The sequence below is a fragment of the Pleurodeles waltl genome, chromosome 7 (assembly GCF_031143425.1).
Source record: "Pleurodeles waltl isolate 20211129_DDA chromosome 7, aPleWal1.hap1.20221129, whole genome shotgun sequence".
In the NCBI taxonomy this organism is placed as follows: domain Eukaryota; kingdom Metazoa; phylum Chordata; class Amphibia; order Caudata; family Salamandridae; genus Pleurodeles; species Pleurodeles waltl.
In genome coordinates this window covers 648,774,258-648,797,980 of record NC_090446.1, presented here as the reverse complement: position 1 = coordinate 648,797,980, position 23,723 = coordinate 648,774,258, and the positions used below count along the sequence as shown (strand labels likewise).

Genomic DNA, 23,723 nt, shown 5'->3' with positions numbered 1-23,723 from the left:
TACCGATATGCAAACACCAAACATATTTTCTATTAAAAAAGATATATCTATATATATTTTACAGGATTGAAAACGTGTGCGTGTCTGTGTGTGTAACAGAGAGAGAAAGAGAGAAAGATACTTAACTGGTAACCATGTAACATGGAATATACACCATCAAGGGGCTCTGGTCACAACATAATCCGCGAAAGCAAAGGCTGAGTGGGTTGGTAAAAGTCACCTCAACCCTGAGAAATATAGAGGAATATTATACTTTACCTGTTAAGTAGTTTTCTAGTTTTGTTTAGTTAGCTGATTTAGTTGTCAACACTATGTTAAACAGTGTTAAATACTGTTGGGCTGTCTGTATAAAAAAAAAAAGGAATATAATTGTGTGATGAAGAAGGTAGGCTTTCAGAAAAAAATAAACTGCTTGGCTTTGTTAAATTTATTCCGCTGACACACCTGAGACTTTTGAAGGTGCATGGTCCCAGTAATAATGGTTCTTGATTGAAATTAACACGTACATGATTTACTTCCATTTCATGAAAAGGATTTAGATTAAACATCCTCTTATCTAAACGTTCTAAATGAAAACAAGACCCATTATTAGCTGTACCTTACAGAAAGCTGATGAAATAGATGGAATGTTTGTTTCAACACTGTAAAACATGACTTTACTAAAAACATACCCCCAGCCTGTTGTGTTATACACCGCACATATATTCCCAAGCAAGTATGTATTCCCATACCAACCCACTACCAGCTCCTCTCTCGGAAAATGTAGTCAGTCAGTGCAAGTTTTAAACCAATGGCTGAGAAGTCAACTATCAGCAACACATGTATGTCCTTATTAAACGTCAGAGGGGGTTCAGACTCAACAGCCAGGACTTCCGTAGCCTTGGCCAGGATAGTTGAGTAAGGCATGGTTGTCCTCTTGTAAGGTGCCACCCTGGAAGATCAATCAACACATCATCCACCCATGAAGGCCTAAGCAGGTGTGTTTGGAATACAGATGAGGACCACTAGCAGGAAATTAACTGGCAATGCCATTTGAGACAGCGGAATTTGTGCCTGGGGTGTGTCCAAAGGAGCTGTAATTGGCAGCAACCAGCAGAGGGAGTATAAAAGAAACTTCACCAGGGAAAGTGAGAGTTGCACTAGGTATACAAATTTCGGCAGAGACACTGGGGGTGGCGTGTTTGGTCATACTCCCTGCAGTCAGTTTGGACTCACTTCATGCAAGGAGACGCTGCAGTTGACAATGAGGCAAAGTCCTCTCTTGGGTTGGTGAGTGTTTGGGGTTCAGCTGCTCCTAGTCCAATGAGTCAAATAATTCTTAGCTGTCCATCACATTCCACTAAAAATGAAGGTGGTCACGAAGGAGGGATTCTATTAGAGATTATGTCCAGAAGAAATAGACCACCTGGGAAAAGACTTCAAGGAGGTCTGCAGTTGAACCAGGCTCCACCAAAGCCTGGGTTTACATACTTCGAGGTGAACCGTGCATCTGACAGCGGTACAGTATTCTAACACAATAGATCCATTCAGGATCCCTTAGAGGCCAGCTCTGCAGGTACAAGAATATCTGCTTTTTCTAATACCTATGGCATTATAGGAGGGCATGAGGGTGGATGGTTTGTCAAGACAATGGAAAAGTAAGGCTTCCTGCAGTTTTCTTGTGATAAGGCTCTACACTGGAGGAGTGGATGGGGCAGTTCCTCTCAAGCGTTACTTGAACAATCCAGGAGGTGGACTCCAATAGGCAGGGCTCCAATCCTGAGGGTAGAGAAAGAGTCAGATCATAAACCTGCCTAGTCAGTCTAATAAAGCAACAGCCCACAGAAAGTGATAGGCTCTAATCTGCAGTTGAATTCATTGGAGAAAACTCGGAGTTGGTCTGTAAGTCTTGCCTAGAGAGGAAGAGGCATAACAAGCCTGCAGACACATGCCAAGGAGGAGAGAACTACTGCATGGTGCAATGAAACAAGTTGTCTAGTATCACAGTCCTGCAAATAGGTTCTTTCACAATTCATGAGGTTACTATCATACCACTTGTGCAGGGCTGATGATGCTTCCGCCTTCCATGCAGGATGGGGAGAAAATGCCCCACTAACTCAATGGCAAAAAGGGTATGCAGTAATTTGTCCAGTCGCTGAGAACCTGAACTCACATACTGACAATGATGAAGATTAATTTCATGGGGTGTGTGGGGAAAATCAGTGGAACCAATGACTGTGCCCCAAGCAAGAGAAAAACACATCACGAGAGTCCCCTTCCCCAAATGGTCGGAGACACAACAAGTATGGTTTAACCCTTTTACTGCGGGTGTGTTTAACACCCGAGAAGGAAATTTTATTTAGATTAAAAAAAAAAAATCAAGACTGCCACTTGATTGTCAAGTGTATGTTCCTCCGTTGTGTATCCAATGAAACTGCTTTTTCCCTAGCAGACTGAGGGAATTGTAAATTTCACTCAAGCCTCACCATATAATGATAAATGTGCAGATATTGTCTTTTAAAAAAAACAAAAATAAAAATGTGTTCAATATATTGTTGCATTTGTTAAACATACAAGCACTAATCCTTGAACCAACAGATTGTTGACCAGCATGTCTGAAATCTGATAATACCAACTCTGTGAAGTTTTTCCTAAGGAATATAGGGCCTGATTACAACTTTGGCAGAGGGGGTTAATCTGTCCCAAATGTGACGGATATCCCACCTGCTGTATTACGAGTCCATTATATCCTATGTAACTCGTAATACAGTGGGAGGATATCCGTCACATTTGAGACGGATTAACCCCCTCCGCCAAAATTGTAATCGGGCCCATAGTCTGCAAATCCAGTTATCTACTATTACAGCCAATCACGCAATTGTGGCTTTGTTCACTTCCTGTCAAACTCAGGTCTGTATGGAAAGTTTAACACCATTTAGTGTTTGATTGTGTACGACGCAAGGAATCTACTGGTGTAAGCCAGACATCCACTGCCCTGAACGACTAGCTAGGAGGACATCCAGAATATGTTTGTTAGATTGTCCGTAATTTTTACGCTCAAAACATGAAGCTAAGCTGCCTTTTGGCTAAGTGTGCACTTTAGAAATACCATATACATACACACACTGTGATTATCTCCAGTCTCCCTCATGCAAGACTACAACTTTATTCTTCTGGGGTTCTTGGGTGTGGGTGTACCAGACACTTAAGTCATTTGTAGGTTTATGGTGCATACAGGGAATAAACATGGAACAGTGCATTTCAGAACTGTAGAAAGCAGCTACACGTAAAATGCAGGTTTAGGATACCTGTATTTTGGTTACTGATATTACCTATGCACCCGTATGTAAACATTCCGAAATCATAATTTTTTACATCTACACAGTATAAGGTTTTTATCACTCTATGCCGGACCAGGCTGCCATCATCCAGGTTGGTTGGCCCAGACAACAGGCTGAACAAGACATCTGTCAGACACTGGCAAACACCTTACAATCCTGAATCCCTTCCACCAAGGGCCACCCACTCCCTGGACAATCCACCCAAGCCAAAAAGCAATTTCAGGAATTTCTAGCCCACTGAGGAAGAAAATGATTTTTTTTTATCATGTATATCTATACATCAGAAGGTTGTCCTGTAGATATCCTTTCATAAAGTGTGTGTGTGTGTGCCTATAAATATTTTATATGGAAAATGTCACTTACCCAGTGTACATCTGTTCGTGGCATGAGACGCTGCAGATTCACATGCTGTGCATATCCCGCCATCTAGTGTTGGGCTCGGAGTGTTACAAGTTGTTTTTCTTCGAAGAAGTCTTTTCGAGTCATGAGATCGAGTGACTCCTCCCCTTTCGGCTCCATTGCGCATGGGCGTCGACTCAATCTTAGATTGTTTTCCCCGCAGAGGTTGAGGTAGGAGTTGTGTTTATAGTAATAGTGCCCATGCAATGGAGTAAGTATGTATGTACATAATGTGTGTAAAAGTGATATATGTATTTACAAATTTACAAATGTACAAGTTTATTTTTATCAACTTATAACGGCCCACAGGCTCCCGGGGAGGTGGGAGGGCGCATGTGAATCTGCAGCGTCCCATGCCACAAACAGATGTACACTGGGTAAGTGACATTTTCCGTTCGATGGCATGTGTAGCTGCAGATACACATGCTGTGCATAGACTAGTAAGCAGTTATCTCCCCAAAAGTGGTGGTTTAGCCTGTAGGAGTTGAAGTAATGTTCATAATACTGCTTGACCTACTGTGGCTTGTTGTGTTGCTTGCACATCCACACAGTAATGTTTAGTGAATGTATGAGGCGCAGACCATGTGGCTGCCTTACAGATTTCTGTCATTGGTATATTTCCTAGAAAGGCCATGGTGGCGCCTTTCTTTCTAGTGGAGTTTGCCTTTGGTGTAATAGGCAGTTCTCTTTTTGCTTTAACATAACAGGTTTGAATACACTTAACTATCCATCTGGCAATGCCTTGTTTGGATATTGGATTTCCTGCATGAGGTTTTTGAAAAGCTACAAACAATTGTTTTGTTTTGCGAAATTGTTTGGTTTTATCAATGTAATACATTAGTGCTCTTTTTATGTCTAATGTATGTAATGCTCTTTCAGCTACAGAGTCTGGTTCTGTAAAAAAATACTGGGAGTTCCACTGTTTGATTTAAGTGGAACGGTGATATAACTTTTGGTAACAATTTGGGATTTGTGCGTAGAACCACTTTATGTTTGTGTATTTGTATAAAGTGTTCCTGTATGGTAAAGGCTTGTATTTCACTTACTCTTCTAAGAGATGTGATAGCTATTAGGAAGGCTACTTTCCATGTTAAGTACTGTATCTCACACGAGTGCATGGGTTCAAATGGTGGACCCATGAGTCGTGTTAATACAATATTGAGGTTCCACGAAGGAACTGGTGGTGTTCTTGGGGGGAATGATTTTTTTAGACCCTCCATAAATGCTTTTATGACTGGGATTCTAAATAGTGATGCAGAATGTGTAATTTGTAGATAGGCAGAAATTGCTGTGAGATGTATTTTAATGGATGAAAAAGCTAACCTAGACTTTTGTAAGTGAAGTAAGTAGCTTACTATGTTTTCTGTGGATGCGTGTAATGGTTGAATTTGATTATTATGACAGTAATAAACAATTCGTTTCCATTTATTTGCGTAGAAATGTCTTGTAGTAGGTTTCCTAGCCTGTTTAATGACCTCCATGCATTCTTGTGTAAGGTTTAGATGTCCAAATTCTAAGACTTCAGGAGCCAGATTGCTAGATTGAGCGATGCTGGATTCGGGTGTCTGATCTGTTGTTTGTGTTGAGTTAACAGATCTGGTCTGTTTGGTAGCTTGATATGAGGCACTACTGGCAGGTCTAGTAGTGTCGTGTACCATGGTTGGTGTGCCCAAGTTGGTGCTACTAGTATGAGTTTGAGTTTGTTTTGACTCAATTTGTTTACTAGATATGGAAGGAGAGGGGGAGGGGGAAAAGCGTAAGCAAATATCCCTGACCAACTCATCCATAACGCATTGCCCTGAGACTGATCTTGTGGGTACCTGGATGCGAAGTTTTGGCATTTTGCGTTTTCCTTTGTTGCAAATAGATCTATTTGTGGTGTTCCTCAACTCTGGAAGTAAGTATTCAGTATTTGGGGGTGAATCTCCCATTCGTGGATCTGTTGGTGATCCCGAGAGAGATTGTCTGCTAACTGATTCTGAATTCCTGGAATAAATTGTGCTATTAGGCGAATGTGGTTGTGAATCGCCCAATGCCATATTTTTTGTGCCAGGAGACACAACTGTGTTGAGTGTGTCCCTCCCTGTTTGTTGAGGTAATACATTGTTGTCATGTTGTCTGTTTTGACAAGAGTGTATTTGTGGGTTATTATGGGTTGAAATGCTTTCAGCGCTAGAAATACTGCCAATATTCTGAGATCTAGTATAGGTCTTAGAGTTTTGTCCTTTTTGGGTATCAGAAAGTACAGTGAGTAAACTCCTGTGTTTAGTTCTGGTTTTGGTACTAATTATATTGCTTCTTTTTGGAGCAATGCTTGAACTTCTAATCCTAGAAGATTTATATGTTGTTTTGACATACTGTGTGTTTTCGGTGGGATTGTTGGAGGTAATTCGTGAAATTCTATGCAATAACCATGCTGGATAATTGCTAGTACCCAAGTATCTGTTGTTATCTCCTCCCAACGTTTGTAAAATTGGCTTAGTCTTCCCCCCACAGGTGTTATGTGATGGGGATGTGTGACTTGTAAGTCACTGCTTATTTTGAGGACTTTTGGGGCTTTGGAATTTTCCTCTATTTTTTTGGAATTGTCCCCCTCTATATTGCCCCCGAAAACTTCCCCGCTGATATTGGCTTTGGTAATTGGGCCTTGTTTGAGATGTTGTGGTTTCTGTAGGTTGGCCTCGAAACCCTCCCCTAAAAGGTGTTTTGCGAAATGTGCCTCTGCTCTGCGGGGAGTAGAGTGCGCCCATGGCTTTTGCCGTATCAGTGTCTTTCTTGAGTTTATCAATAGCAGTGTCGACTTCCAGCCCAAACAACTGCTGTTCATTAAATGGCATATTTAGCACGGCTTGTTGAATTTCCGGCTTGAAACCGGACGTGCGCAGCCATGCGTGCCTTCTTATTATTATTGCAGTATTTACTGTCCTTGCAGCCGTATCTGCTGCATCCATTAAAGACCGTATCTGATTATTAGAGATACTTTGTCCTTCTTCCACCACTTGTTGTGCTCTTTTTTGGAACTCCTTGGGTAAGTGTTCTATCAAATGTTGCATCTCATCCCAGTGAGCTCTATCATATCTTGCCAAAAGTGCTTGTGAATTGGCAATGCGCCTTTGGTTTGCTGCCTGTGCTGCAACCCTTTTGCCCGCAGCATCAAATTTGCGACTCTCTTTGTCTGGAGGTGGTGCGTCCCCCGAGGTATGAGAGTTTGCTCTCTTACGAGCTGCCCGACAACTACTGAGTCCGGTGTTAACTGGGTTGTAACATAAACAGGATCTGTTGGCGGTGGCTTGTACTTTTTCTCCACCCTTGGAGTTATGGCTCGGCCTTTAACAGGATCCTGAAAGATTTGTTTTGAATGTTTTAGCATTCCTGGGAGCATAGGTAGTCTTTGGTATTGGCTATGAGTGGAGGATAGCGTGTTAAACAAAAAGTCATCCTCAATTGGTTCGGAATGCAAGGTGACGTTATGGAAAGCAGCTGCCCTTGCGATCACCTGTGTGTAAGATGTACTGTCCTCAGGAGGGGACGGCCTGGCAGGGTACGAGTCTGGGGTGTTGTCCGATACTGGGGCATCGTAAAGGTCCCATGCATCGGGATCATCTGGACTCATGGCAGTATGAGTCGGGGAGTGCATCAGTGGTGGAGTTGCTACTGGTTATGTGTGCACTGATGGTGGTGGAGACGGTGGTGGAGTTGTTTTATTTGCCACCTTTGCCTGTGGCTCCTTGTCCTTTTTTTGAAAGGCAAGTTTTCTTTTTATTTTAATTGTGGGAAGAGTGGTTATCTTCCCTGTGTCTTGATGAATGTGGAGCCTTCTTGGAGTATAGTCTGGCTCTACGGCTTGAAGTTCCTCTCCAAATCTATGTTTTTGCATTTGGGAGGACAATCCTTGTTCCTCTGTATAGGAAATTGTTTTCGGATCCGAGGCTGGATGTTTCGGAACCGAAAATTTTTCGGATGTCTTTTTAGGCTCCGAAGAAACCTTTGTAATTTTCGGCGTGGAAGTTTCTCGGTGCCGAATTTGTTCGGTGCCGCTGGCACGGTGCCGAAATTTCTCTGAGCCGATGTCTCGGGTCCGAGATTGCTGTGTGGCGGTATCTCGACCGGAGTCGGATTACTTCGACACCAGCGTGCCCTTTTTCGGTGCCTTGGCTCGGTCACCTATTTTTTGGGTTAAGCCATGGCCTGTTGGCGGTGGCGTCCGCTGGGCTTTTGTTGACTTCTCGTGAGTCTTATGTTTCGACGTCTTACTCACGGTTTTCGGCATTTCTTCGGCCTCGAGCTCTTCTGAGTCCGACTCGTGGATAGAGAAAGCTTGCTCTTCCTCTTTGAAAACCTCTTGTCCTGTCGGCGTCTACGCCATCTGCAGTCTTCTGGCTCTTCGGTCTCTTAACGTCTTTCTGGACCGAAACGCTCGACAGGCCTCACAAGTATCTTCCTTGTGCTCTGGGGACAAGCACAAGTTACAGACCAGATGCTGATCCGTATACGGATACTTGTTATGGCATTTTGGACAGAAGCGGAATGGGGTCCGTTCCATCAGCCTTGAAGTCGCACGTGGCCGGGCCGACCAGGCCCCGACGGGGGATCGAAAAAAACCCGAAGGGCCACCGGAGCTCTTCAAAATTCGGTGTCGATCTGTTGTAGCTAACCCGATACCGAACGCAAACAATACCGAAGTTTTTTCTGAGATTCTAACTAACTTTCCGACCCGAAACACGGAGCGAAAAGGAACACGTCCGAACCCGATGGCGGAAAAAAAACAATCTAAGATGGAGTCGACGCCCATGCGCAATGGAGTCGAAATGGGAGGAGTCCCTCGGTCTTGTGACTCGAAAAGACTTCTTCAAAGAAAAACAACTTGTAACACTCCGAGCCCAACACCAGATGGCGGGATGTGCACAGCATGTGTATCTGCAGCTACACATGCCATCAAACATATATATATATATATATGCAATCATCACACATGCATCAATCAAGGGCACTGTGAATGTTAAAGCTATTAAATCTACTATCCTTTCTGAGGGAAGAAGAAGAAGAGGGGACAAAAAGAGAAAAACAAAGATCCTAAAAGATAAAAGGGTATTGGGACAGGGCCCATCGTATGAATTCATGGAGTGTGAGAGAAGTAGATTTTGATCCACAATATACCACAAAAAACAAACTGGTGATGGCATGTATACAAGCAGAGATAAGGAAATCTACAGTACAATGCAAGTGTTCACAGAACCAATGTACAAAGCTATGCAATTAACAGCTACAGAAGCAGTTTCCTGTACCACCACTGCACACATGGGTATCCACAAGCTGAGATGGCTAAAGCGCAGTGGTATAAAAGTATGTATAGCAATCTGAAACGTTAGTGTGGCGGAAAAGAGTTGCTAACTCCATATGAAGGCCATGGTAACTATCTGCAGGATTCACTTGATGTCCACTGACAAAATGGGATCACCTTGTGCTACCTGGAAGTCCAGACACAAAATATTAGATCAGTAGTCATTACCAGAACAAAATCAAATTTTTTGTTTGTGACTGAGGCCTTTGTACAGCCACCTGAAGTGTGTCATCGTTATCCCAAGGACACATAAGTGTCAAGGGTTTCTCCAATCTACTCAATCAATTTATTGCACAGCTGTTTCAGTGGACCTCTTTCAGCAACTGTAGCTCCAACATGGCAAGTGAAGAGAACTGCACTGTGAATGACGCTAACCAATCAGGCTTCTTAAAATGGTAAATCTGGGGCAAAATCTAATTATCTAATCTGAAAAGTACAGACATACATAAAATTAACTCTTCTGAGTGTGGAGTTATCAATTTTAATCACCAACATACACCAAAATACTGAACAGAATTATACCAGTCCACAAACTAAGACCTTTTCTGCCAAATTCTTGGTATTCAGGACAAATCTGATGTAAATCGTCCAAGTATTGAGCAGTAGCGGAGAGCAAGAATTACCATTGGAATTTCATATACACACACTCCACAAGTGAAATAATATTTGACACCCCGGAAATATCTTCAGCAGGTGTAATGAAGAAGCAAAAGTAAAGGAACCAACCATTTGCCAAATGTGGTGGAGAAGAGTAAAATCTGAAGTCCAACTCAACAGCATTGTACATGTTTGGAGGCTAGCACTAGATTCCAGCTTTGTGGCAGATTACTTCTATCCTCCATGATATGCCCTGCTTTCACCTCATCTTCAGACTTAAAACAGTAGGTGACCTACCATAATGTTTGCTTTTGTCAGCCGAATACTAGTTGGAAACTAGTTCTAATTTCTGAAGTTCAGGGAGGACAATGGGGCGCTACAGATTCTGTTGCAAAATCAAGTACCACTTAACACAGATATTGATCTGAAAATCAGTTGCGGCTCGCAGGAGGGAAATAGGGCATGGCGGCTTGTTGCGGGAATTAAAAATTATATAGTTAAAAAATTGTTTTTTAAACCGTACCTTTCTCGCCACGACTTCAGATCCGCTCATCTGGCTGCCAGAAGTTACAAGCACAGGCTCCCAACCTGCCCTCCGTACAATCCTACTGCTGCGTTGATGCTGCTGGCAGCATCAAAGCAGCGTTAGGATTGTATGGAGGGCACTAGCTGGGCACTTTAAGGCAGAGTGGAAGTCTATGCCTGCTGTCTCCAAACCGACAACCCACCTAGTATGCATGTGTGTTTGGTCGACCCGAGGCGGCCGGCCAGACATACATGTGCACTAAGGGAAGTGCTGTGCACTCACCCTAGGTCCCTGTGACGCCCATGTTTTGCAGCTGCTACTGTTGGTGTGGGGTGCAATGCTCCTCTGCCATAGCAGAGGAGCTTCCCCTGCTGAAAATATAGTTGGAAATTTTACCAACCTAAAAATACTTTTTTGTGAGATAAATGCCGACTTTCTTTTACAGTGTTAACTTTTTTGCCCACTAGGGCAAACCTTACTTTTCATATTAATGTGTACAGAAAAAAAGAGGAGATAAATTAAATTGGAACAGTTTCTAATTTATTTTATGAGGTTTCTAGACTCAGATGGCACACCTTTCAATTTATTATCAGCATTTCTTTTGCATCACTTGGTGGCGTTCTGGAAATTAGGTCGTCCAGAACCCTCTTGAATATATTCTTGGACATATTCTGGTTAGCACTTTAATCAAATTAATCATTAATCATGGTGCACTCACCTGGAAGCTAGCTTGTTCTTCTCCTTTCTTGACCTTGGCCTGGCGGTAAGAGGAAGTTCGCTGACTGGCGTCAGGTCACTGATCACCTTGTTGAGTTTTCTAAGCTCATTGCCTATTTGGAGCAGCTTTCTGGGATTCGGTGTGAGATCTTCCACGTCTGTCCTTCGAGACTTCTTCACTGCATATTTTCCTATGATTTACATATAAGTGACATAATTTTGCATTTGAAAACACTTGAGGATATGAACGGGAAAATAGAAACTGAAATGCATTGGTCATAAGCACTACTAAAGTCTCTTGTAACTTACATATCAGAAACAGAAGTGAAGAAGATAAATATGTTTTATTCAAGATAATATGGCTTAGAATGAAGAATTAGTTAAAAACTCAATCATCTCTGCCTTTCCAAACAAACATCTTTCCAGTTTTAAAGATACTAAAAAGCACTACTACGCAATGAAAGAAAATAAAAGAGGAATGAGCAGAGTAAGTACTTTTCAACACGTAGTGCAACCTAGTTTTATTTCAACAATGTAATGCAGAGATCCAAAATGCTTTTATACCACATCCCCAAATTCCTCACCTAGGACTGGCTCCACAGACACAAGCATTCACATTTTAAACCCTTCACCCACACTTTGAAGGCACTACATAAAACTGGCCAAGCATACCTCAACAATCGTGCCTGCTTTCACAAACCTTTCAGACAACTATACTCCTCCAAACTCCTAATTGCACACATCCCACGTAAGGGGATGCGGTGGTCAAGCCTTCTTGCACATTCCTCCTAGAGTGGAAAGACATGTCACTACATATAGGAGCCTTCTCCTCAAGCTGAAGACCTGGCTTTTTAAGTAGTTACACTAGGTCATAGGTTCAGCTAGACTCACACCTTCTCAGCATCAATATATCCTTTTGAGTAATAATGAGCTCTACAAGACTAAATACCATTACATAACAAGAATCTAGCAACCACTGCATCTTCTTCTGTCCAATTTGGTTCCAACAGTGCTTTTAAAGCATGTACATGCCACTTCACTGGACCGCAGTCTGTAACCCAGTGTCTAACCTTGTGTTCCATTTTTATGATTGCATGATGAATGCTTCCTAGAACAGCACATTTGTTTTACAACTATTTATGGCACAATGAGCATACTGGAACAGTAATCTCAAGGCAAATGACAGCTGCACTTCAATTGGGTTATTTTAATCACATTTCAATAGATGTTGCAGTCAAGTACTTGCACGGTGGCACTCTAAATCTCCAGATAAGTGTTTCCTGGCTTGAAAGTTGATTTCTTTCTTGACATTAAGTGCAGAGTACATTCTCCGTCAAGTGAGTGTCCATCAGGTGTTCAAAGGGGTGATTAAATGGTGGATGGAATGATTTGGGGAGGAGGACAGTTCTTCCATGGCCCTTGGCTAAAGCAGCACTCAAAACAGGCACAAAAACCAAACTTTCTCTGAACCCCTGCCCAAACCTGCAATGGTAGTTTACATAGGTTCCCACACATACTCAGTTTGAGTGGAAACCATATTTACATGAACATTCCCAAATCTTAAGTCCCCACCAAGCCACAATGAAGGCATCTCTCTCCAGAAAAAAAAGAAAAAAAAAACAACATCTCCTCTGGTCGAGAGTAAGTGGGGTAAAAACTGAAGTTCAATACATCAAACTTACAAAAGTTAAATTACCAAAGGGAAGGTAGAAAACAGAGTTTCAGTAAAGTAATATATTTGAAAAAGTTATTGAAACGGCAGATCCTTATGTTCTGGGAATCTACCAAAATAGTGGAAATATGCGGACATTCAGTAAACTGCTGTCTGGGCTTGTGGAGCTATTTGGCTGCCTTAAAATAAGAGGGCAGTTTTTCCATCTAGTCAAGGCTGTACACCTTTAGAAAGTTTAATTTCACTTATTTAAAAATGCAGGATTAAAGTTGCACGCTCAGTAATGCTGCTGCATTTACTTTAAACTTTTTTAAAATATGTATTTCTTTCTCCGTATATTAACACATAAAAATGAAAGCTGGTGTTGCTTTAAATGGGTATTTTCTTAGACAAAATTCGCCCACTCAGAGATATTCAAAGTTTAAATATTCCTGTGATGGGGAACTTGTGAAAGCTTACATAATTACACAGGATTTTCATTTATTATGGGTAAAGAATTTACATAGAATTAGACTAATATAGAAAATAATGTGCAACTTGGAAAATGGACCCACTTGAGTGGCCACCATTAAATAATCAATCCTTTTAGTGAATGCATATTATAATTAGTCAAAGTGCATGTGTAAAGAAAATTGTAGTAATATTTCATAGTAATGATTTAATGCGATGTATTTGTCTTTTTGACCTTAGGCCTTACGAGGTCTGGGCCTAGTCTATACAGCCTCATTTTAAGCTGCATTGTTTAATAAAATATTGGGAAAGGTATTACCTGAAAACTAATGCTTTTATTGTTCACACTGTGCTGACCAGACAGACATACTGCAGATGTCTTTAACGTTCTCATATGAACTGCCTGCTAGAATGTCTTGTATTAGAAATTACAACTCTGTAAAGTTTGATGTGTAAGAAACCTATGTTCCCAGAAACCAACAATGGATGCACTGACTGGAGTACGGATTGCAACAAGAAATGTATCTGACAAGCCTGACGATGGGAACAGGAGAAGGGGGGCCAATCCTCGACGTGTGAAAGACAACTTAGTTATATCGTAGATTTGGGTTTTTATTACTATTGGATTAACTGTAAACGTACGACTTTCTGACCAGTGACAAGGTGGGAAGTCTCTTTAGGAAATTCTAACTTAGCCCGACTGCACAGAGGAGAGGGAGCGCTTTCCTATTCTGATTGTCCCCATTGTGGTTTTACATGAAGAGCTGAATAAGTCCCTGATGACTTTCTTTCTAACTGATGCTGATCCCTTTGAAATTGTTTCTTGAATGGTTGAGATAGCTTAGAGTCCCCTGGGTCTGAGTCCTCCCCTTTCACTGCCCCGTTGCAGAAGCTGACCAGACGGATGTCCAACTGACGAAGAGAATTGCAGCTTACTGATCCATATGAGGAGAGGTATAACTGATGCTATTATCCTTGTTGTAGATTGTATTTTGTTTCCAGGTACCAACCGCTATTTTGATAAAGCCACAGTTTAGATGTTTTTCAAATTATCTTTTGACTAAATTTGTTTTGCATGAAGTCCAAACGTGCTATTCTAATCAGAAGGTTAGTTAGGAAGCCCTGGAATTGTTGACTCTGCAGTTAACAAAGAATTGATGTTATTCACCTGTTGAATCCTGATGTATGTCATTTCTATTGTGCATGTATTCTTGTTATTAATTTGTACTGTGACTCTTGAATGCTTAATTGTTAATGTTTTAGTTAAACTGAGATTCTTTAGAAGATTCAGTCAGCCAGTGTTTTTCATGTATGTTTCTCATCTGGTGTTGAGATTAATTTATGTTGCTTTAGCATTGTTAATAGAGGGAAATAAACTTTAAGTGAAAATTAGAAAGGTGTGGTTATTTGTGGCCAAATAGGTCATGGTGCGTGAAGATTATTGACTTAAAGAAATGTCCGTTCATCGATTTTGTTGGAAGGAATGATGTTTAATGGTGAAGCGCTTAGTGGTATTACTTCAAGCATAGTCAAAATGTCCATCGGCCCTCTAACGCGTCCCCTTATGAATTAAATTATAAAAAGCCAAATCAGGTCAGACATACTCATAGTCCACTAGAGTTGGATGTCTAGTCTCCTTAAGAGATCACTATAGTTGACATATTTGGTAGAAAAGTTGGATGATGAGTCTACTTAAAAGGTAACTATGATCCCCCAGATATAAAGGCTATAAAATTTTGTAGATTTGGTAGTGCAAATCAAAGATTATATCTCCCTAAGAACCTGCCATGACTTTCCCAAAACCCTGGAGTTTGCCAATTCTTGTTTGAGAATGTTCTCAGCATTTCTAGTGGCAGAAAACAGGTTTTGCACTTGCACAGCGCAGGTGAACTGTGATGTTTGAGAGCGTTTAAATTTGTGCACTCCAGATGAAGTTGTTTAGGGAGTTTGCGTACTCCAAAGTGTGAGAGCAGGGAAGTCATCGAACTTCACATGTGTGTGCTTCACATTTGTGCTAAAAATAAATTAAAAAATAAAAATGCTCATGTGGATGTTGGTATATGGACCCTGCGTGGTCTAAGACACCGGAGTATTGAATAAGTGTAATAGACACTTGGTTAAAGATTAGTGACTGGCAGAGAATACACACGACAACTCAGGAAGGGAAAGAGTCAATACATGCGTACTGTGAGAGATTGTTGCAGGCATTTAAACATTACAGTGGGACAGAAACAATTGAGCCGACAGATATGATTCATTTTGTGTTCAGATTTGTTGAAGGATTGAGACCCGAAATTAGCCAGATGTTTAAGAGTCATCTGATTTGCTGGCAAGCGAAGTTGATTGATGAAGTATTGCAGTATGCAAAGTACTGTAGAGATGAGATCGAGTTGAAACAAAAGGCAATGGTGATTCAGATTAAAACGGCACAATCAGGAATGCAAGGAAGTATTCCACAACAGCAGCAGCAGCAGGGAAACAAGGTTACAGAATCAGGCAAAAAGTAAAGGTCAAGGTGGAATTGGAAATGTGAACCGTGGTCCTGATTTGAATACTGTGGTTATTCAGAATGACGTGAAAGGGATTAAAGGAATGTTACCATGTCATACTTGCGGAGGTTCGGACACTGGAAAAGGGAGTGTCCAATGTTAGTACAGGAAGGTGTTGTTCAGCAGACAAACAAAATTCTTAATTTGGGAAACATTATTTCCCAAATATGAGAGTACTGAAAATGAGAGGTTAAAATCTACATTTACAAAGTAGTGCGAGTCATGTGCAAGGTTTTTAGCCCATGCAACAATTGCGAATGCCATGTTTGCAGATGCCCCAGTCGCAGAAAATGACATCCCAAGTTCAATTGGTACCCAGGCAGCAAATCCATATACCTCAAGCCCCAACAGAGCAGCAGCAGGTGATGCTTCCTCAGCAGGTCACAGGTCAAAGGCTTAACCAAAGTAATACAACCATTATGCCAATACCCATTACACAATGAGGATGAAGCAAATGGTGATTGGGTGAGCGAGAGTTCACATGAAAAGGAATGTGTGTTAGCAGCTTCATTAGAAGTAGATCAGAAAGGTCCGTATGTGAAGGGAACAGTGATGGGTCACAAAGTCTCACTTTTAGTTGACACAGGAGCTACGCACTCTACAGTGAGAACCAAAGAAGTTCCAGAACTCCCCCTTTCAGGGAAAACAGTACAGATTGTAGGAATTGCAAATCAATATTTGACAAACTATTACAGAACCAGTTCAGGTTAAAATTGGCAACTTTAAAGGATTACACAAATTCATAGTTTGTGACTCAAGTCCAGTATCCTTGCTATGCAAAACAAAATGTTCAATTACTTGCTCAAATGATGGAAATGCCATTCAGACAAACAGTGATAACGAAGATGACTTGCCAAAGGACCAGATTGTGACTCAGTGAATGAGGAATACCCTTTGATCAGTTTCTTTCCAGTTTTCACAATGGGAGATCTTCCTTCTATCTTACAGGGAACAGTTAAAATGATAGTGTGGGGTTTTACAGGAATGGACATCGATCTAATTAAAGGAGTTGAGCCAGTTAAGGTTCTGGTCAAGCCAAATGCGATTTTTACCCAGATTCCCTAATACCAATTGAAGGGATTGCACCTATAATTGCAGCATTTGTAAACCAAGGCATTTTAAAAGAAGTATTGAGCAGCACATGTAACTCACCAATAACTGGGTTGTGAAAGCCATGTGGGAAATTTGAATAGCTCCGGATTTAAGGAAAGTAAATGGCATTGTGATTAAATGTTGTCTCGTGGTGCCAAATCCAGCAGTGATATTGTTTATGATCCCATGCGATGCTGAATGGATCACAGTAGTGGACCTGTCACAAGCATTCTTTTGTATACCTCTTCATGAGGATAACCAATTTCTCTTCTGTTTTAAATTTCTGGATCGAATCTATTGTTGGTGCAGAATTCCTCAAGGTTTTTCAGAGTCACCTTACATTTTCAACCAGATCCTGGAAACGAACCTGGAGTCATTGGAAATGCCTTTCCAATCGATGTAAATCCAGTACATTGATGATTTGTTAGTTCCTTCAAAGACAAGAGAAGCATGCAAGTATGATACGGTTGCTTTGTTGAATCACATGGGAAAGAATGGACGTAAAGTGTCCCCAGCAAAATAACAGTAGCGTCAGAAAGAAGTAAAATATTTGGGACACCTAATTGAGAAGGGAACTAGGAAAATCTCAAGAGAAAGGGTCACAGCCATACTAAAGATGAATCCCCCAGCTACACAGAGAGATGTCAGGATGTTTTAGGGAATGGTGAGCTATTGTTGTCAGTGTATTCCCAACTTTTCAATCATTTCAAAGCCATTGCAGAAGCTGACTCACAAAGAAGTTACTGATCCCTTAATGTTAAAACAAGCCTGTATGAAAGCCTTTACTGGATTGAGAGAGTCTGCAAAGCCCTGGCTTTGCGAATGTATGACTTCACAAAACCCGTCATGTTCCCTGTCCATTTTGACAAGTCCATGGTGGTGTAAACTGCCAAGTAGCATATTTTGCAACTACTTTGGACCCAGTTGCAGCAGCTGTCAAAGTAAAATTAGGCCCATTTTGAAGCATGTTGACCTTGATTCAGGGTGAGAAAGTCCGGCCTGTTGGAAAGTGTCCCGTGTGTGACTACTGAAAGATCTAGAAGTGTGGTGAACCAAGGCTGGCTTGCCTCTTGGGATCCACAAGGATCATGGTGAGAGATGTTTGTCTAATATTCTGAACCAGAAATTAAATGTGAGGGAGAGGTGGAAAAGCGTAGGCAAATATTCCTGACCAACTCATCCATAGAAGTGTTGCGCTTGGATACTCGGTTTGGATACCTGGAGGTGACGTTTGGGCCATTTGAGTTTTCTGCTGTGGCAAAAAGGTCTATGTGAAGAGCACCCACTTTTTTAAGTATGACTAAAGAACTTGTCGGTGGAGTTCCCACTCGTGGGCTTGTTGCCGCAGCCTGCTGAGCAGGTGTACAAAGTCACTGCCCGTTCCCGGAAGATACTACGCCAAAAAGGTGAATGCAGTGGTGAAGAGGCCAATTCCATATGGTCTGAGACAGGTATGATAGTTGTGAAGACTGTGCCCCCTCCTCCTCTGTTTTTGTAAGTAATACCTGGCTATCAGGCTGACAGTCCAGACTAGTACAACCTTGTTAGACAGGTGAGGAAGGAAAGCTTTCAGTGCTAGGAATACTGCCTAAAGCTCCAGGTGCTTAATGTGCAGTGACTGGTGTTTGGTATCCCATAGACCTTGAACTGTGATGTCTTGGAAGTGAGCACTTTAACCCGTCCGTGATGCATCTGTGGTCAATGTGATATAAGGACCAGGGTCTAGAAAAGGCCGCCCTTTCAAGAGGTTGTTGGTGTCCCACCCTTGCAGAGAACAGCAAGTTTAGTAGTCTAACAACACTAGATCTTCCAGGAGACTCTGTGACTGAGACCACTAATGAGACAGACATTGCTGTAGAGGCTGCATGTGTAGTCTAGCTTGAGGGACTATGGCAATGCAAAACGTCATCATTCCCAAGAGATGCATGATGTTCCTTAACGAATATGATCGTTTTTCCTAAACCTGAGGTAGAAGTGTTTGAAAACTCTGAATGCGAGCTGGATTGGGGTACGCTATCCCTAACTAAGCGTTCAAAATTGCTTCCATGTGAGGTTGAACTTGTAGTGGTTAGAGAAGAGATTTGGGAATGTTGAGAGTGAACCCCAGTTTGTGAAGGAGATCCACTGTCATCTGAGTGTGTTGTTGACACTGGTGCAGTATACTGGCTTGGATGAGCCAGTCGTCCAGGTAAGTGCAGACATGGATGTTTTTCTTGCACAGGTGTGCTGAGACTACTGCTAAACATTTTGTTAACACCCTGGGGGCGGGAGTCATCCCAAAGTGAAGGACCTTGAATTAATAAAGTTTGCCTGCAATGATGAATCTTAAGTATTTTTGGTGTGCAGGGTGAATTGGTATGAGAACATAAGCGTCCTTAAGATCTAGAGCTGTCATAAAGTCACCTTGCTGTAGAAGTGGGATGACATATTGTAGAATGACCATGTGGAACTGAAACAAGAGCACTCTGGACAGAACTGTTCGTAATGATTTGGCCCTCAGATGATTTGCTGTCCCCGACTACGGTGCTCTTCAGTAAGGCATTGCAGCAATTCCTTCATCTCATCTCCATGTGCCCAAGCATATCAGGCCAAAAGGGGTTGAGAATTGGCAATTCACCAATGATTTGCGGCTTGCCCCACCACCCTCTTTCCTGCAGCATCAATTCTTTTACTTTCCTTCTCTGGGGGAGGAGAGTCCCCTATGGTTTGACTATTAGTCTGATTATGGGCGATGGTGGCCACTATAGAGTCGGGCGGTACCTGAACCCTGATATAAAGTGGGTCTGAAGGGACCGTTCTATGTTTTTTGGGCCACCCGTGGTGTGATGACTCTGGAGCACACAGGTTCCTTAAATATAACTTCCCCATATCTCAGCATACCAGGCAGCATGTAAAGATATTTCATGTCCCTACGGAAGAGGAGAGAGTATCAAACAATAAGTCTGTTCTATGGGCTCTTTGAGTAACTCTACATGGTGGAATGTGGCCGCTCCAAACACCACCTGCTGATAGAAGGTAGTGTCCTCTGGGAGGAGGAACGAGCAGGGTAGAGATCTGGATCATTTAGCACAATGGGATCAAGATCATAGGCATCCCACGGATCTGCCTCATCAGGAGGACCCCCCAAAACCTCAGTGTAGGACTGCGGTGACCCCTGTGCTGTGTCATCCCCTTGTACAGGTGACTGAGGTGGAGAGTGGGGAGGGGAAGGAGTGGAGGTGATGAGGGTAGTGGAAGTGGAGGTGGGGGAGAAGGCTGGCGAGCTGGGCTAGTAGCCTTGAACTTTGTCCTCCTCTTTGGAGGGACAGGAACGTCTAGAGCCTCCTGAAAACTTAACTTTCTCTTTGGATTAAAAGGAGAAGGTGGTGTATCGTTGATGTGGTCGGTGCCTTCTTGAATTTGAAGTTTGCGCTGTCTAACATCCATCTTTTCAAGAAATGAATTGACTGGAAAAGGGCCGGTGGAAGAGTGGCCTGATTCTCCTGAATCCGAGGTTTGTGTTCCCAAAAGGCTTTAGAGCCGAAGATTTGTACTTCGGGATCTTGGTCGGTGCCAAGGTCAAAGCTGTCAGCTGCCAGATTGTTCCAGAGGTTTAGATCGAAACGACCGCTCTGTCTGAGGTCAAAGCTGAGGGTGAGGCTTTAGCCTTTGCTGTCGTTTTCTGTGACGAGCCAGAAGGTGGGGCGGCTGAAACAGTCTTTTGGTACAGACCATGGCCTGATGGCAGTGGTGGACCAGAAACCTCTATAACAGGCTGTACGGCCTTTTTGAAGGGTTTATGTGGGAGAGCAGGGGGCACAGTACTCACACACTGAGCAGAGGAAAGTACTTGGCTCTTAATGTCGAGTTCCACATCTGACTCGGAGGTGTCTTGGATGGAAAAAGCTTCCTCCTCCTGTGCTGTTGGTTCCCCCTAAGCAAGCTTTTCCCCAAAGATGTTTGGGGTGTCCTCTGGCATCTTCTGAGCTATTTCCAGTCGACAAGCCCTTCGGTCCCAAAGGTTTTTTTTTTTTAATCGAAATGACTTACAGGTGTTGCAGTCGGCCTCACAGTGGTCTGGAGAGAGGCAGAGGTTGTACACAAGGTGTGAGAGAACGTAGTACAGCACCAAGGACAGAAGCGGAATCGAGTTCGTTCCATCAGGGAACCATTCCTGTCGATGCCGGAGCCACACAGAAGATAGGCCAGAGATGGGTGTTAACCCCCCAAAGCCAAAGGGTCAAATATCAAACAGACAAAAGCGTAGAGAGCGCTAAGATGGAAAACGCAATCAAGTACAATACCGTCAGAACAGAAAAAAAATAATCAAAAACCGAAGTCGAAAAGACGGAGCGGAGGCACACAAGTCTGAACCCGACGGTGGAGAGAAAACAATCTAACAAAGGGGTCAATGCCCATGTGCAATATCACCAAGAGGAAGAGTCACTCGATCCCATGACTGGAAACACTTCTTCGCAGAAAAACAACTTGCACCACTCCAGACCCAATTCTAGATGGCAGAACTTAGCAGAGCATGTGTAGCGATAGCCACACATCATTTCAAACACTATTTTCCTAATCAATGCTGGGACGAAAATCATTCTCAGGGCTCAAAATAACATTTCTAAGTGGAGTAATTTTGCACCTTGCTTTTCAAAGCTATGAATAAAATGATTGTTTTACATAGTAAAAACACTCCCAAAGGAAGCATTAGACGAAATTAAGAATGTACCGTTGCCATTTTCAAAATAGGCAGCAACAATAGTGCATTAACTCCTTTTGTTGACCAAATCGGAAAAAAATCAGAACATTCAGTGGAGCAATACAGGGTTGGAGAGAAAGGGATGGGTATGGTGGAGGACGTAAAGGAAAGACTTCTCTATTCTACATTTGTTTTTTAAGAGTAATTTTCTGATCTGAAGCAATGAAACGAAATGTTGTCTTACCTGTAGGAGTAGTTTTGCAGTTTGAAGAATTTTCTAGATTCACATGTCGTGCATTATTCCACCATCTAGTGGTTGGGTCCGGAATTCTCACTCTGTAGTAGCAGTCCCTTTTTTTTTTTGCTGGGTGTTGACGTTTCAATCATTTGGTGCCTTATCCAGCATCATGTGATGTCATATACCATTCCCTGGAAGCTTTCCTTATGGAAGTCATCGTCAGTTTCTTTTTTTTCCTGCCACCCCTCCTATCTTCTATGGGAGGTGGGCGGGTCGCTGGTGAATCCAGAAAATTCTTCAAGCTGCAAAACTACTTCTGCAGGTAAGAAGCCATTTTGTTTTGCAACGTGAATCTTTTCTGGATTCACATGCTGTGCATTGATGATATAGCGTTTTTTCAAACTTGTGGAGGTTGGGCTGAAGATGTTTAAGCACTTTTCTGTCCCACTTGGGCTTCCTTGTTCATTTGAATGTCTATGCAATAATGTTTTGTAAATGTATGAACTAATGACCAAGTAGTCACCATGCAAATGTCCTGTAAGTGTTTATCTTCTAGAAGGGCAATGCTTGCCCCTTTTTTCTTTGTTGAATGCACTTTTGGTTTGGTACTTAACTGCACTCCTGCATTTGCATGGCATATTTGAATGGTTTGTGAAATCCATTTGGCAACTGCACCTTTTGCTATTAGTCTGCCTAGATTATCGTTGCAGTGTGCAATTGATCTTCTTGCATCTAGCATTTGGAATGCTTTTTCCAATTGATTTTTTGGTTCTTGGAAAAAACTTGCAATTTGAATAGTCTGATTTATATGAAAATGTGAAATGGCCTTGGGTAGGAAATGATGATCTGTTCTCATGACTACTCTGTCCTTGTGTATTTGCAGGTACGGTTCTTGTATTGTAAGCGCCTGAGGCTCACTGACTCTGCGGAGTGATGTCATTGCCACCTGAAAAGCTGTTTTCAGCGTAAGCATCTTTAATGAAGCACTGTGTAGAGGTTCAAAGGGTTCTCTCATGAGTTGAGTTGAAACAGGATTAAGGCTCCATGCAGGTACTGGCACCTGTCTGGGTGATACTATTTTCTTTGCCCCTACCTCAGTGACTCTGGTTCAGGATGGAGCACCGTTCATCCCTTGCATTGACAGCAGGTCCTGCCGCTTTTGTAATCTTTGCTCTATGCTATTTGTATTATTTCTGAGTACCACGTCTGTCTTGCCCACTGTGGGGCAATAAGCAGTAGCCTTCACCTTGCTGGGTTTGCATTTGTTGATTACCCCGTGTAACAGAGGTATTGGGGGAAAAGCGTAAGCAAATATCCCTGACCAGTTTATCGACAGGGCATTACCCAGAGATTGGTAGGTGCGGGAGTCTGGAAGCAAAGTATTGGTATTTTGCGTTTGCTTCTGTTGTGAATAAGTCTAATTCTGGTGTTCCATACCGTTTGAAGATCTTTTTGAGTACTGTTTGATTGAGTTCCACTCCTGGGAGGATGAAGCTTGTCTGCTTAATTTTGTACTCTTGGACATTGTCTTTTCCTGGAAGATGAAACGCTGTTAGGTGTAGCTTCCTCTGTTGTGCCCACTTCCAGATTTCCTGCGCTTGCTTTGATAGAACAAAGGATTGCTTTCCTCCCTGTTTGTTGATATAAAACACTGTTGTGGTTTTGTCTGTTTGCATCAATATGGTTTTTCCCCACAACTTCTTCTGAAAGGCTTTTAAGGCTATGAACACTGTTTTTAGTTCCCGTACATTGATATGTTGTACTGCTTCTTCATCCTTGCAACAACCTCTGACTTTGCAAGAGTTAATATGTGGTCCCCAACCCATATATGTGAGGCATCTGTAGTAATGGACACTATAGGAGTTGGCTGTGTAAAATGTCTTCCAGTTGTTAAATGCACTCTGTTCCACTACAATATCTCTACCTGTATGTTTTTGTGTGACGACCACTGACAGAAACTGTCCATCTGGTATCTGTGAGCTTTGTGCAGTACAGATGCAATCCTTTTCTCACAGGGATATGTCTTTGCTTGTATTGTGTTGAGTCTTGTTCCTAGAAAGATCTTTTCCTGTTCTGCCTTGTTGATGATTTCTCTGTTTGAATTTTGTTGTTACCACCTTTTGTATATCTATTTTGCATTT

General features: G+C 42.2%; 1 protein-coding gene across 3 annotated transcripts in view; it reads right to left on the bottom strand.

The window, feature by feature from the left end:
- The window catches only part of CREBRF (CREB3 regulatory factor), a 259,676-nt gene that overhangs the window by 87,530 nt on the left and 148,423 nt on the right, over window positions 1–23,723 (bottom strand). For all 3 annotated transcript variants that reach the window (XR_011205583.1, XM_069244653.1, XM_069244654.1), the window contains one exon: window positions 10,902–11,091. Coding sequence is in view for 2 of the 3 variants with exons in the window: in XM_069244653.1 (XP_069100754.1) it covers window positions 10,902–11,091 (190 nt within the window). In the remaining variant the exon portion in view is untranslated. The remainder of the gene's footprint in view (window positions 1–10,901; window positions 11,092–23,723) is intronic.